A 14,784-nucleotide genomic window follows, 5' to 3' on the forward strand; every position below is an offset into this window, starting at 1 on the left:
GATATTTTCTGATATGACCCTGAAGGCAAAATGAAACTCCACCTTTTATTTTTTTAATGCAAAAATATATGTATTTTAATTATTTATAATTATTCAATATTGATACTCGTTTTCAATATACCATATACAGCGCAACAGCGGTATAGGGACTTGCTGCACTGAATCGTGCTAATGGGATTGATCAGGCTCACCCCGGAGTCGTTGATAACGTTGTCGCGACACAACCTCCTGGGCACGCACTCCATATTCAGGCCGCAGCTCTCGTTCGGCGGCGGCTCCAAGATGTGGGAGGACTTATCTCGGATGGCGGAGGAGACGACGCGGGTCCTTGAGCTCTGCGATCTGTCCCAGCTGTCCAGCTGGGCCTTTTCACAGCAAACCCTTTGGGTGCCGGCAGGAGGAGCACCGCCGAGATCAGCAAGCTCGTCATCGCTGTTGGGGAACTGGCAGAGCAAAGATCAGATGAAACCGAGAATAACAGAGATAAGAACAAGGAAGAACGCTATAGTCGAGTACCTCGACCATCAGATACCCGTTACTCAGCTAAAGGGACCAAAGGGAAATGGAGATATGCAAGCAGCAAAGCGAGATTGAAATGCGCCACCTACCGGCGGTAGACAGATTTAAGCGTTACGGGCGTTAGAGTGGGCGTCGGTCAATCGGCTTTTCCCAACCCTACATGTCTTTCCTCATATCGTTTGATTTATTCACCAAACCTGTGTTTATGGGATAATTTCTGATATGACTCTGAACGCAAAATGAAACTCCAGCTTTTTTTTTAATGCAAAAATGTATGTATTTTAATTATTTATAATTGTTCAATATTGATTCTCGTTTTCCATATACCTAAGACTCGCCCTGATATGATATAGACTCCACCTGCGAGGACTCAAAAAGTTATTAAAGTGTCATTAAATAATATATTATTCGGTGTACACACTTGATCCACTGAACAACAGCGATGAAGGCCTGCGCATCCGCTATCCGTGTTGGTGATCCTGGGATTGATCAGGCTCACCCCGGAGTCGTTGATAACATTGTCGCGACACAGCCTCCTGGGCACGCACTCCATATTCAGGCCGCAGCTCTCGTTCGGCGGCGGCTCCAAGATGTGGGAGGACTTATCTCGGATGGCGGAGGAGACGACGCGGGTCTTTAAGCTCTGCGATCTGTCCCAGCTCTCCAGCTGGGCCTTTTCACAGCAAACCCTTTGTGTGCCGCAGTAACGGGAAATGCGCGGACCAATACCCATGCGACCGGAATCATCAGAATCCTCGCAACGCTTCACCGTGGTGCACAGCTCGTCAGTGCGGCACATCGCCGAAGTCGTGTCCTGGGCCTCGGATCCCGGGCTAAGGGCCAGCAGGAGGAGCACCGCCGAGATCAGCAAGCTCGTCATCGCTGTTGGGGAACTGGTAGAGCAAAGATCAGATGAAACCGAGAATAACAGAGATAAGAACAAGGAAGAACGCTATAGTCAAGTACCTCGACCATCAGATACCCGTTACTCAGCTAAAGGGACCAAAGGGAAATGGAGATATGCAAGCAGCAAAGCGAGATTGTAATGCGCCACCTACCGGCGGTAGACAGATTTAAGCGTTATGGGCGTTAGAGTGGGCGTCGGACAATCGGCTTTTCCCAACCCACATGTCTTTCCTCATATCGTTTGATTTATTCATTAAACCTGTGTTTATGGGATATTTTCTGATATGACCCTGAAGGCAAAATGAAACTCCAGCTTTTTTTAATGCAAAAATGTATGTAATGTACCGATCCATATGATCGGTAAACGAGTCATCGTGGCTTTTCGGAAAGGATGGATACGTTTAATAATACATAGTGGGTTTTTTTTACAAAGCTTTAATTATCAATATATATGTAACCGTGATTTTGATTGAAGCCGTATGTAGTACATATACATATATTGGGAGTCGGAAAATTTAAAAGCAGAATTTTTTCAAATTCAGTCGAAAGCAAAACTACTCGGCCTTACTAAAAACATAACCAAACACTAAAAACAAATGTAAAATCGAAAATTTTATATGTTTAAATATGAAATCCATTGTTTTTATAAGGATTTTTATTGTAATAATAATAGCCTTGCTTATATACCAGTTAGTTTAGTTTTATATATATCACCGATCCAAAGACAATCTGATAGCTTGGGGTTTACAAAGTCGACTGAACGTCTAGAGTTGAATTCAAAATACTTATGTATAGAACCGGCTTGCCAGTTTCTGAGAACTGCACATCGAAAGAGAATCCAAAAATCTAATTTAGTGAGAGCTAAATTATTGGGAGCAATTATACGACTTTTTATTAATCTCCGGAGAGCTGAGTTTCTCGATCCGAAAATACAGTCGATTGTTCCGAGGGCGCAGTCAGTCGAAAACGTGTCGCGGCTCTCGAACGTAATTCAGAAAGTATATTGCGCATTGATCTGCTTGAAATTGTTAGGGGTGATTCGGATTTATTCTGATTTCTCAGCGATTGTGTGTTTATTTTTGTTTGGCGCAGTTGAACTGTGTGAATGCGTGCGGTTTTTTCCCATTCCGGCCGTTGCTATGAATGCGGATTTAGTGCTACTGCTCAGTCTGGCACTGATTTCCCTCATACCGGTGGGTCTTTCGGCCACCTGCGAGAGCAACGAGATCTGCATTAGCAAAAAACGGTGCGATGAGACGGATGACTCTGGCAGGGGAATACTGGTCAAGCGTGTACTCGAAAAAAGCTGCGGCCGCGGACTAGTTTGCTGCGATAAGGTGCAGGTGGAGAACTTCGACGCCTATGAGGCCGAAATCGAGTACCGGAACCAGCGCCGGGGAAATCCCTGGGGTTCTTCGGAAAGTCCTTTGGAAGAGGAACCAACGGTGGCCAAGGAGGGCGAGGGTTACAAAAGTTGTGGCGTGAAGCGGGAGTGTGTGCCCCGCCACCTCTGCACCACCGGAGTGGTCAACGAGGACGGTCGGTACATCATCAAGCCTCGGATAAATGACGACAGCAACTTCGGCTGCCGATCCGTGGAGCAGTGCTGTCCGCTAGACGATCGGGTGAGAGGTTATTTTGGATACCGGAAAACCCAAAACCCCTACTTAGGCATTACCGAATTGAATAGCTTAGTTATAGACATATGTAATGCAAGATAATATTGAAACATAAAGGTAGTATACATATCTGTTGTTAGGAAGTGCGGCCCTGGAAATGATATACTATTTGTGTTCTGCCTGTAGTAGAAACTAAGGTCATTTGGAGAATCAAGTCCAATTCACTAGCGCTGATAATTATAGTTTTTGATTAGGTTTGAAGAAATGTGGGATTAGTGTGCACCGATGTGTTTTATTTCTTATAAATTAAATTAAACCTATCTTAAAAACCGTAAAAGCAATTAATTTATTTAAATTATTTCGCATTTACTCCAATTGCATTTCGTAAAGTTGAATCCAAGGTTGCGGTGGCTCATAAAATAATCAAGGTGGAATTTTTAAAGATTGTCTTCTTTTTGCGAACTTTATGTTTGCCGTTTATAGCAAATAAAAGAATCAAGGCGGAGTTTCCAAAACTTGTAAGAACAATGTTCATTGAACATATAAATAGGTTTTAAGTCAAAAGACTCGATGTGATTGTGATAACTTATAAAATAAACAGTAAGGAATTTCTGAAACTTGTCTGTTGTGTGAAATAGTTAGAGTATATATGTATATGTGTAGTCAAAAGACTGTCTTGTTTTTATACCTTTTCGCTTGCAGGTGTAAGTTTTCGTGGCTGTTTAACCTTATTTAACCTCATTTAAAATCTTTTAAGTTGATTGTCTAAAATATTTTTTAAATCTACACAATATTTTAACATATATATTTAATTTGCCCGTTTCAGATCGAGGAGGGTCACAATCCCATGCAGCGCAACGTGAAGGACTTCCAGCCCAAGGGCTGCGGCTACAGCAATACCAACGGGCTGTTCTACAAGCTGGATGGGTATAGCGGTGGGGAGTCGGTCTTCGCCGAGTTCCCCTGGATGGTGGTCCTCATGGACTTGGCGGGCAAGTACATCTGCGGCGGCACCCTGATCCACCCGCAGCTGGTGCTGACCAGTGCCCACAACGTGGCCAACTACAGTGAAGACACGATGGTGGTTCGGGCTGGCGAGTGGGATCTCAACAGCCAGACGGAGGTGCTTCCCCATCAGATGCGCCCGATAAGCGAGCTGCATCGCCACGAAGGTTTCAACAATCTGACCTTTTACAACGACATTGCGTTGGTGGTGCTGGACCAACCGCTACAGTTGGCGCCGCACATCCAGCCCATCTGCCTGCCGCCGACGGAGATGCCGCAGCTGGAGGAGGACCTGCAGAATGCCCACTGCCTGGCCACTGGATGGGGGCACAAGACCTTCACGTCCCTCAAAATGGAACACCTGCTAAAGCGAATCGAGCTTCCGATAGTGGACCACGAATCCTGCCAGCGGCTGTTGCGCAGAACGATCCTCGGGCGTCACTATAACCTCCATGCGAGCTTCATTTGTGCCGGCGGGGAGAAGGGCAAGGACACCTGCAACTACGACGGAGGCTCTCCACTGTTTTGCACAATGCCCGGACAAAAGGATCGCTATCAGCTGGTGGGCATCGTGTCCTGGGGCATCGAGTGTGGCGAGAAGGATGTGCCCGCGGCCTACACGAATGTGGCTTACCTGAGAAAATGGATCGATCGGCAGGTGGTGAAGAGTGGGTTCCCATTGATTGAGATCCCTTAGGTTAGGTAGCGACTAGCTTTAAAATAAATCTCAAATAAAATTAATGTAGAACTTCGCAATGATACCTAACGGCTTTTGAAATGAAAATGCATTGGGTTTCATAAAAAAGAATTTTAAGGTTACTTCATAGGAATTGTAAGATGTATTTTATATACTGTGTTTATGCTACGCCTATTTCATGAAATCAATTCATGAAATGGGCAAATTCGTGTGTGTATAAACACCGTTTCATGAATTCGATAACACACGAAATTTGACTATGAATTCAGTCCCAAATTACGAAATGCTGAGGCAGTCTACTTCACAGCCTACTACTCCATAGAGCTCTATATCAAATTCAAAAAATTTGACAGCTTTACTAATATCATTTCATGAATTTGTCTGTGTTCTATAAACAGGTGCTTTTATAATTTCGTGCATTGAAGAATGCATGAAATTCATAGCATAAACATAGTAATAGTTGCCAAAGCCAAAAACATCTATTTAAAATACCCAAATTATGTTTTGAAGTGTGGTCGAATTACTTTCCCGCAATTATTTGAAGTTAAACCCACCGTTGGAACCCGCTAGCACCATTGCTTGTTTATCGATAGGTCGATTATATATATATCGATGTGCCATATTGACATAGAGATGGTACCTTGATTTTAATAGCAGTCACGAGGAATATTATAAAACGTATAATATAAATACAAAATTATAAAAGTAAAAACCTCATTAGAAAAATAAATATAACACATTTTTAAATAACAATAGCTTTCGATTTATTGGAATCCGACTGTAGCTACCGGACTTCAAACCCTGAATTTAAAGAATAGAAATGTTCCATCTCTATAATCTAGCATTGGATCGTACACAGGTAGTTGTGTGATTAGCCCAATCATGGGAATGAGCATTCAATTCAGAACCTGCAGTTGAGATCGGCAGCCACAGTCAACATGAAGAACACTGGGTGAGTTTGGCCAGTGCAAGAGAAAGTCTCTTAACAGTGTTTTTCGCCCCCAGAAAACTGAAGGGAAAGACCCTGTTCATCACCGGCGCGTCCCGGGGAATCGGAAAGGCCATCGCCCTCAAGGCGGCCCGTGATGGAGCTAATATAGTCATAGCAGCCAAGACCGCCGAGCCCCATGCCAAGCTGCCCGGAACCATATACACGGCTGCGGAGGAGAGTAAGTGACCGTCGAATCATACCTTTGTACCCTGCTTGACCTTTGCTCCTTAATCAGTCGAGCGGGCCGGGGGTCGAGCCCTTCCCTGCATCGTGGACGTGCGCGACGAGCGGCAGGTGCAGCAGGCCGTGGAGGCGGCGGTGGCCAAGTTCGGAGGCATCGACATCGTGGTGAACAACGCCAGCGCCATCTCCCTTACGGGCACCCTCGAGACGGAGATGAAGCGCTACGATCTTATGCAGAACATCAACACCCGGGGAACCTTCCTAGTGTAAGGGCTGCCTTAGCCGTAGCGACTTCTAATCTACCCAAATAAATGTGTATAACCGCGTCCGATCAAACTCCACAGATCAAAGACTTGCCTGCCTTATCTGCTGAAAAGCGAAAACCCTCACATTCTGAACCTTGCGCCCCCGCTGAACATGAGTGCCAAGTGGTTCGCCAACCACACCGCCTACACCATCGCCAAGTACGGGATGTCCATGTGCGTGCTGGGCATGGCGGAGGAGTTCCGCACCCAGGGAGTGGCCGTTAATGCCCTCTGGCCCCGCACCACGATCCACACGGCGGCCGTCGAGATGCTGCACGGATCGGAGGGGGCTCTGTACTCCCGGAAGCCCGAGATAATGGCCGATGCGGCCTACACTATATTCTGCCGGGACTCCAGGGAGTACACTGGCAACTTTTTTGTGGATGACGAGGTGCTGATGGACGTGGGCGTCAGGGATCTCGCCAAGTACGCATGCTATCCGGAGAATATTCACCTGTTGTCTACGGATATTTTCCTAGATGAAGCTGGCCCCTCGGCCAAGCTTTAAGGCCTTTCCAAAAACGTAATTATATTTGTGGTTTGATGGGATGTATATATGTATGCTTATATTTTTTTAGTAAATAAAGGTATTTAACCTATGTACATTTAAGCCCAAAATTTATAGAGAAGTTAAGGCCAAATCGGTGTCGGCTTGGACTTCAAGAAATCTAAGTCTCAACATGACAATACACAATAAGAAGAGGCTTCACTGTACAATGTACAGGATACATGCATGTTTTATGTAGTTGCCAACTACAACTATGAAAATAGTTAGTTAGCTAGTATTACTACCCGAGAGAATCTAGCTAACGTCTCTCCGTTTCAACGCGAACTAGTCTTAGTTTTAAAGCTATCGAAATGAAACTTTTAAAAAGTCTTCTTTCTATAGTAGAACGAGCCGGATCGGAAACTTTATTCTATAGCTCGCACAGGAAAAATAAAATGATCAAAAAAAATCTAGCGTGTTTTTTAATCATATTGTCTTCTATCCTCGGGTAGACCTCTTTTTTATGATTTAAGAATTTCGAATAATATTGTATTTTAACCGGACGACTTTATTATATTGCTACCATAGGAACAACTGGATAAATGTTGAGATAATTATAAAAACAAAATGTTTGCTTCTTTGCTTTTGATCATAGTCTTTTACGTCTGTGGCACAGATTTTTTATTCGACTTTGGAGTTTTGTGAAAAGTTGTTTTTTAATCGGACGACTAAATCATAAAGCTGTCATAGAAACGATTGAACAGTTAACGAGAAAATAATATGAACAACATTCTAGATTCTCTTCTACTCTGTGGTATTGCATTATTTTAAGATCTCAGAATTTCGAATATTTTGAAATTTTCGAAGTCGGACAAATCATCCGAATACGTATGTATTCTGTAATAAAAGTATAATTTTACCCGCAGGACATGGTTTACTACAAAGGGAAATCAACATTAAATGTAAAAGAACACATTTTTTATATATTCCAATATATACACAGAAGTCTCTGTAAGTTTAATAATAGTTTATTTCCTTGTTTAACATTTAATAAAATGTATGCTTGTTATCCCCATGCTAAAGTTTTTTCTCTTGACTAAATTTATAGCCTTATTTTGATCGACATTGCTGAGAGAATCAAACCCAAAGCCAACGAAATGCGAACCAGTTACTTTTTTCGTTTTCACAAAATCTTTGTCTCTGAATAGTCGGGCGTTTAAGCCACATTGAGTGGTTGAATTGGAAATGAAAATTTATGGCGGAGCAGGTGAAAGTTCTTCTGGCATTCAGTGCAAGATTTATGTGCAGCTTAAGCCGCCGATTCTGATTGCAAAGCGGTCTACCGAGCGACTTGGGTTTTGGTTTAAGGGCTAAATGAATTCACTTACTCCTCCGCTGCCTCGCCGTATCAATTTGCATTGTTAATTGTTCTGGGGCCAAGCTGAAAAACCTCAACGAACAATCAACTATTTCCAGTGACTCACAGTCAATTAGAATGGAGTACATATAGTTTACGACCGGGTTCTGTGGCTTGTTTATTTTGGCAGAAGCTTAGTTTCATTTGCAATGCAAAAAGTTAATTACTGAGTCACTTTTTCTCGATTTGCAAGTTACCACATTTTCCGGCTAATAAGCAAATTAGGCAAGGCAAACAAGAAGACCTAAGGGACGGCAAGAATAATTAAAACCGCAGGACAACAGAGACCGGAGGCTAGGAAAAACCGTAGCCATTAGGTAAAATAAACATAATTATTAGATGCACAGCCACTGAAAGATAGCTGGAGAGTTGCTTTAAATCTATATCCTTTTGACCACTTAAAGACCTGCCTGAAAAACACTTTAAAGGCTGTGGACCTACGGCAAATTCACACTAGGCGAAGCATAAAAAATTCAGATATCGGTAGCTAACTGACTCACTGACTGGCTGACTGATTGCTCATACGCACCGTTGACTGCCACTGAAACTGTGCCGTGCCTGCTCCTGCGCCCAGCTATCTGCTGGATTTCAATAACCAACGCTGCCGTAGCTACTGTTTCATGGAATTCGGCTCGTTTTGCTCGTCTGCCAGCTGAAACATTTTATGGAGCTACAAATCAAAATTTGCCGGGCACACGTTCACATAAATCAGCCAGAGCCAGCATGAATCTCTTTGATCCCCCAAAAATGCGAAAAATAAAGTTATCATGTGACTCGCTGTGCGCACTTGACAATTTGCAGGAAAGCTGAATTATTATCTAAACATTTGGTTTGTCCTGGCCCCGAAAATGTGTGCATTAAAAGTGCAGCCTCGTGTGGCGCAATAATTAAGAATTCAATTTAAACTTTTGCAACTTTGGGCCACGACAGGCGGCAGGATGGCAGGATGGCAGGATGGCAGAATGGCATCAGGTGGCTCAGAGTTGTGGCTTTCACTGTGGCCGTGTAAAGTCAAAAAGCCGCAACATCATTACGCTCCTGCATTTGCATGCAGCCGGTGTGCCCCGAACTTCTGCTAGCACACACGGAAATCGCAAAAAACACAGCCGGGCCACCTGGCGTATGAGCAATAAAATGCATCTGTGCCGAGGTGGGCCCATATGTTGCTGCCTTTGGTCGGGTCTCAAATGGCCTGGCTTGATTAAAGGATAAACAGCTTGCAATTAGCCTGGACCACAATGGATTAGGGACTTTAATATTAAAATATGACCATGTTTAAAACAACAATATTTGGTTGCCTTAGAATGCAAACAAAAGCAAGGATAAAAGCATTTTTAATATACATATAGGAGTTTTTAACTAGGGAATTTTTATGAAGCTTTGTCCAAACCTTAATTACTAAATATATTTAATATTTTTTGTAATGGAAAATAACAATCACAATATTTCCATGAGTTCATTTGGCAGTTGGTTGATATTTATATTAAAACCTTTTAATTTTGTACTTTTTCGCGCCTTTTACCTAAACGACAATAACGAAGTGTTCCTCCCAGAAAATACGGATTTTATAATTATACCCGTTACTCGTAGAGTAAAAGGGTATACTAGATTCGTCGGAAAGTATGTAACAGGTAGAAGGAAGCGTTTCCGACCCCATAAAGTATATATATTCTTGATCAGGATCACTAGCCGAGTCGATCTAGCCATGTCCGTCTGTCCGTCTGTCCGTCTGTCCGTCTGTCCGTCTGTCCGTCTGTCCGTCTGTCTGTCCGGATGAACGCTGAGATCTTGGAAACTATGAGAGCTAGGCTATTGAGATTTGGCGAGCAGATTCCTGAGCTTCTTACGCAGCGCAAGTTTGTTTCAGTAGAGTGCCACGCCCACTCTAACGCCCACAAACCGCCCAAAACTGTGGCTTCTACAGTTTTGATGCTAGAGTAAAAATTTAAACTGAAATGAATTGTTCTCATCAATACCTATCGATTGACCCAAAAAAAAAATTGCCACGCCCACTTTTACGCCCACAAACCGCCCACAAACTTCAAAAAACCGTAAATATGAACGCGGATATCTCGGAAACTATCAAAGATAGAGTATTGGGATTTCAGATTTAGATTCCGTAGCCTTGTACGCAGCGCAGGTTTGTTATGCGAATATGCCACGCCCACTCTAACGCCCACAAACCGCCCAAGCCTGTGGCGCCCACAATTTTTATGCTAGATAACAAATTTTAACTGAAATGTATTGGTCTCGTCAATACCTATCGATTGATCCAAAAAAAAATTTGCCACGCCTACCCTAACGCCCACAATGCTTAAATCTGTCTTCCGCCGGTAGGTGGCGCACTTAAATCTCGCTTTGCTGCTTGCATATCTCCATTTCCCTTTGGTCCCTTTAGCTGAGTAACGGGTATCTGATAGTCGAGGTACTCGACTATAGCGTTCTTCCTTGTTTTATAATGATGCAGTTTAATTATACGTTTTGATTAGATAGACGAAATGCCATAATTTACAATTCCAAACATATAAAAATACGAGTCGGTTTTATTTATTGAAGCTTCATCTGTACAGACATTACTGGCCAGCTTAGATGTTTTTAAAAAGGAGGGGTTCCGCTTCATCGATAGGTAGATGAAGCCGTGGAGCGGACCATCGTAGAGCGGACAACTCGCCGGCCAAGAATCGATCGAACGTCCTTGGTGAAACGCAGGGCATCGAGGAAGGGCAGCAGCTTCAGCAGCTCCGTGTCTCCGGGGTCGTAGATGAACGTCTTGATGGGGAGAGCATTGTCCGGGAAATCGCGGTACGCATACGGCGAGTTGTCGATGATCAAGGTGCCGCTCATGTCCGGGTTGACCAGGGTCAGATCCTTGGCGATCAATGGCGTGGAGTTGCGGCAGTGCTGCCGGTAGAAGCGACGCGGCATCATGCCCCGTCCCGCGTCCAGAAGGTCCACCACCTGGGCGGCATAGACCTCCAGGCTGGCCGTGTAGATCACCACGTCGTACCACTTGGACACAAATTCCAGGAACTCGTCGACATGAGGCCGTTTAAAGACCCGGAAGGCGATCGGCTCGACACCCTCGATCGTCACGCTGAGCACATAATCGGGCTGTGCGCCTTCGGGCAACAGGTTGCATCCCACGTTGTCGTGGGTATCCGGATCGCTGTAGCAGGAGTGCACCAGAGTCTCGTCCAGGTCGAGGATCAGGGTCTTCCGGCCTACCGCGGCCAGTTTCTGGGCCATGGCCGGGGAGATGGCCACATCCTTGTAGGTGAGCGCCAGGTCCGGCCGAAAGAGTGCCCCGATCTTCCTCGCCACATGGGCCAACAGTCGTCTAATGTAGTTGCCCAGGTCGCCGGCGAACAGTATCGAGATGAGCCTCCGGCGGGCGGAGCTCGATCGCGATCTCTGGAGATTGCTGACCACGGCAACGGCCACCTGGCCGGAGGGAGCGAGCTTGACTAGATGTGCGGACTGCGCTGGCAGCTGGCTGACCATTTTGCACAGGAGTCCTTTCCAATTCAATGCCACGGAGCAAACGCTGGTTGGGATTGGCTCTCTCTTTTACATTATATATTTGGGCTTACGTAGGATTAAATTTTCGAGATTTGCTGGTGTAATGAGCCGAATGGGAAGTGTCAGTGATGGCGAGGATTGTTTACGTGAATGTCTTGGTTGTTTCTCCAAAACCATTCGGCGAGAATCATGTCAGTTGCTTTCTAGATTTCAATTTGTCGACACACACAACACAACAATGGCCACTACAGAAACAAAGGAATATGTGCGCAATGAACTGGATGCGGAGTTTGAAAACTTTTGGGACACGGTCAGCTGCTTTGCAGCCAACTCCTTTCCCTACGAGGAACGGTGTGCCTTTGTGAGGAAGGCCAAGGACTGCAACCGGAGCACCAATGTGGTGCCCTACATGAGGATCCTGGCCTGCGATCTGAATTGCGTCAATGAATTCGAAATGTTGATCTTCCTCACAATGTTTTTGGCGCTCTGTTTTGTGATACTGCTTCTACTGATCCACGTCTGCAACCACTAGTGAGTACTTCGACAGAAATAAATCTCAACAGGTTTGTATTTCAGTTTATCTCATTGAATGACCCGAGAAAATATGATTATAATCAGAAGTATATCCATTGTTAAATCGACCTTCCACAACCACAAGGTTTCAGCTTAAGGGACTTTAAATTATAAAGTAAATATATATATATACCATACATATTGGTATGTTGCGATATAATCGCATTTCTTTGGTTTTTGATCAAAACAATGTTGGAAACAGAAAGAAATGTGTTTGATATGATGATTATTTTCTATCTATATACGGTAGCATCTAAATCTAGATTTATTTATTTTGCTATCCTGACGTTACAAGTACTTTAACATTAATAAGTCAGTCACGGCATCTTGATTTTTTCTTTGTTTTTCTATTTTGAGGAGTTTTGATTACAGCTGTCTTTCACCCAAAGTAATTAAGGCGCTATATTGCTCTTTACTTTCTATTTCGATTTTAATGAATTTAAAGAGAAATAAAAATAATATTTACCATGGGAATTTCATATTGAACCTTAGTGTTTTTTCTGTGTAAAAGAAGGTAGAACGATTGTCCCTCTAAGAAATTATTTATTATTATTATTTGGTGCTTTCAGCTACAGCCCGGCTTTAAAGGCCGTATCGAAGTTTATGCATATGAACGAGCACTTGGCGGGCGTGACCTTGTTGGCCTTTGGAAACAGCTCCGCCGACCTGTTCTCGAACTTGGCCAGCGTAAATGAGGATGTGCCCGTGTTTGCCAATAGTATGGCCGCCGCCCTGTTTGTTTCCATGGTTTCAGGTGGGTTGATCTGCTACATGTTTCCCTTCAAGATGAATGCCTACGAGAGCGTTCGGGATATTATGTTCCTCATCCTCGGAACGACGATGCTACAATACTTTCTGGAAACCGATAAGGAGGTTTCCGAGTCGGAATTTATATGCAAGTATTTGATTTTATCCATTTACACTAAATGAAGTATTTTAATAACATTACTTACCCTTAAATATAGGTATGTTTTTTGTGTACATATTTTACATATTAGTGAATGTAGTAGACGTGTACCTAATTCGAAGGGCTTTAATAAGTAATTAGTTCATTTATATTCTTGAAAGCCACCTCTTTAGCGTAGTTTTCCAGCAACAAATGCTCAAATCGATGCCCTATTGGAGGGCGAACTGACCCCGTCGAAAAGAAAGCGGCTGACCGAACTGGAGAAACAACAGGAGATATATACCCGTGACATGGAAGTGGAGATTTTCGAGAAGAAAAATTCGGGTCCCAATATAAACAGAATGCGGTACACCACCTTGCGAATGACCCGAAATACTCGCGTTAGCGTGGACAAGAAACAAACTCGAAATGTGCGACACAACGGGGCGCTGGGAAAGAATAGGGGAATATGTAAGGAATTCTTTTTGGCCATGAGACCCTTCACATGCGCGAAGTGGCGAAAAGCCTATGTGGTCGAGCGGGCCATCATGTTAATTCAGATTCCGGGCGTGATGCTGTGCAGCATCTACATTCCTCTGGTGGACTACGAAATGGAGAAACATGGCTGGAACAAACTTTTGAATTGCATTCAAGTAATGCTTAATCCGGCGATGTCCATTATAGTCGTGAAAGGTGAGCCAGGCTGGACCTAGAACTATTGCTCTTACCGTTTTCCCGCACTCCGACAGCCTTGATAAGCTCCAGGGGCAACTCTTTGTGGTACGTCGCCATAAGCCAGGAATACATTTACGGAGTCTACTCCCTTCCCATAACCTTGCCCATAGCCGTTTTTATGTTCTTCCAATCGCGAACCGATGTGCCACCATTTTACCATTCGGTGAGACATAGGTGCGAGATATTATCGTGGTAATCGAAAGTCCTAGTTCACATTCACAGGTGTTTACTGTAATGAATCTGACTGGCTCCATGCTCATGATCTTCTTTTGCGCCACTGAAATAGACAAGGTCCTGGAGGTGATGGGTCATATATTGGAGGTCGAGGAAGACTTTATGGGTGCCACGGTGAAGGCTTGCACGGGGAGCCTCGGTCCTCTGATCGCCAACATCGCAATGGCCCTGCACGGCTACCCAAAGATGGCCTACGCCTCTGCCATTGGAGGACCCTTCTTCAGTGAGTATCCCTCAGATACTGTGCCAATAAGGACATCCTTTGTAATTTTTAAGCTCACAGCCGTCTGCTTGTCCGCCACCACTGTGCTGCACGTCAGAAACCTAGTTGGCTTGAAGGTCACGAATGTAAGCCAACAAGGCAACTACGGCGCAAATGCTTTTATTTTTCTAAATTTGGGACTATTTCTAACGCTCCTCTGGTCCACAACGTTGGGTTTTTTCGCACGACGTTCCGTCGGTATCTTTTGCATCGTCTTCTACTGTATATATTTGGTATTTGCTATCTTGATTCATAAGAGCATCATACATTCGTTTTCAGCCGACATGCCAGTTAAGGCAGCTTTCGGAGATATTTAGGCAGTACAAAGTTATCAGTGTGAATAAAAGTACAAATTCTGGGTGTTAACTTGTATGTGTGTTCCATTATTTTTAAAAAGAAAGTTGTACTTTTTGTTTCTTTCTATTTTTCATGCTTATGATATGGTG

At 44.0% G+C, this 14,784-nt stretch overlaps 5 protein-coding genes across 6 annotated transcripts; 3 read left to right on the forward strand and 2 right to left on the reverse strand.

Annotated features, from left to right (window-relative positions):
* Positions 1-771: 771 nt before the first annotated feature.
* LOC119551218 lies at positions 772-2,222 on the reverse strand. Its single transcript, XM_037860455.1, has 3 exons — positions 2,113-2,222; positions 941-1,412; positions 772-879 (listed from the first exon to the last, which is right to left on the reverse strand). Exons 2-3 carry the CDS (start codon positions 1,397-1,399, stop codon positions 847-849), a joined length of 492 nt encoding a protein of 163 aa, XP_037716383.1. The 5' UTR covers positions 1,400-1,412; positions 2,113-2,222; the 3' UTR covers positions 772-846.
* A 153-nt stretch (positions 2,223-2,375) lies between these two features.
* On the forward strand, positions 2,376-4,810 carry LOC119551217 (phenoloxidase-activating factor 2). Its single transcript, XM_037860454.1, has 2 exons — positions 2,376-3,050; positions 3,871-4,810. Exons 1-2 carry the CDS (start codon positions 2,565-2,567, stop codon positions 4,744-4,746), a joined length of 1,362 nt encoding a protein of 453 aa, XP_037716382.1. The 5' UTR covers positions 2,376-2,564; the 3' UTR covers positions 4,747-4,810.
* Positions 4,811-5,547: 737 nt separating this feature from the next.
* On the forward strand, positions 5,548-6,828 carry LOC119551878 (hydroxysteroid dehydrogenase-like protein 2). Its single transcript, XM_037861473.1, has 4 exons — positions 5,548-5,698; positions 5,752-5,915; positions 5,973-6,186; positions 6,265-6,828. The coding sequence occupies exons 1-4, from the start codon at positions 5,685-5,687 to the stop codon at positions 6,731-6,733; spliced, it is 861 nt and encodes a 286-aa protein (XP_037717401.1). The 5' UTR covers positions 5,548-5,684; the 3' UTR covers positions 6,734-6,828.
* Positions 6,829-10,669: 3,841 nt separating this feature from the next.
* Positions 10,670-11,807, reverse strand: LOC119550294 (CTD nuclear envelope phosphatase 1). Its single transcript, XM_037858888.1, has one exon. It carries the CDS (start codon positions 11,628-11,630, stop codon positions 10,746-10,748), a length of 885 nt encoding a protein of 294 aa, XP_037714816.1. The 5' UTR covers positions 11,631-11,807; the 3' UTR covers positions 10,670-10,745.
* Positions 11,808-11,829: 22 nt separating this feature from the next.
* On the forward strand, positions 11,830-14,704 carry LOC119550293 (mitochondrial sodium/calcium exchanger protein). Of its 2 annotated transcripts, XM_037858885.1 has the most exons (7): positions 11,832-12,179; positions 12,791-13,116; positions 13,187-13,261; positions 13,315-13,800; positions 13,857-14,005; positions 14,065-14,299; positions 14,360-14,704. In XM_037858885.1, the coding sequence occupies exons 1-7, from the start codon at positions 11,887-11,889 to the stop codon at positions 14,653-14,655; spliced, it is 1,860 nt and encodes a 619-aa protein (XP_037714813.1). In that variant the 5' UTR covers positions 11,832-11,886; the 3' UTR covers positions 14,656-14,704. The 2 variants fall into 2 exon arrangements, with proteins under 2 accessions (XP_037714814.1, XP_037714813.1); XM_037858886.1 differs by lacking the exon at positions 14,360-14,704 and having other exon boundaries at positions 11,830-12,179; positions 14,052-14,257.
* The last annotated feature ends 80 nt before the right edge of the window (positions 14,705-14,784 follow it).

Source organism: Drosophila subpulchrella, chromosome 2R (assembly GCF_014743375.2).
Source record: "Drosophila subpulchrella strain 33 F10 #4 breed RU33 chromosome 2R, RU_Dsub_v1.1 Primary Assembly, whole genome shotgun sequence".
In the NCBI taxonomy this organism is placed as follows: domain Eukaryota; kingdom Metazoa; phylum Arthropoda; class Insecta; order Diptera; family Drosophilidae; genus Drosophila; species Drosophila subpulchrella.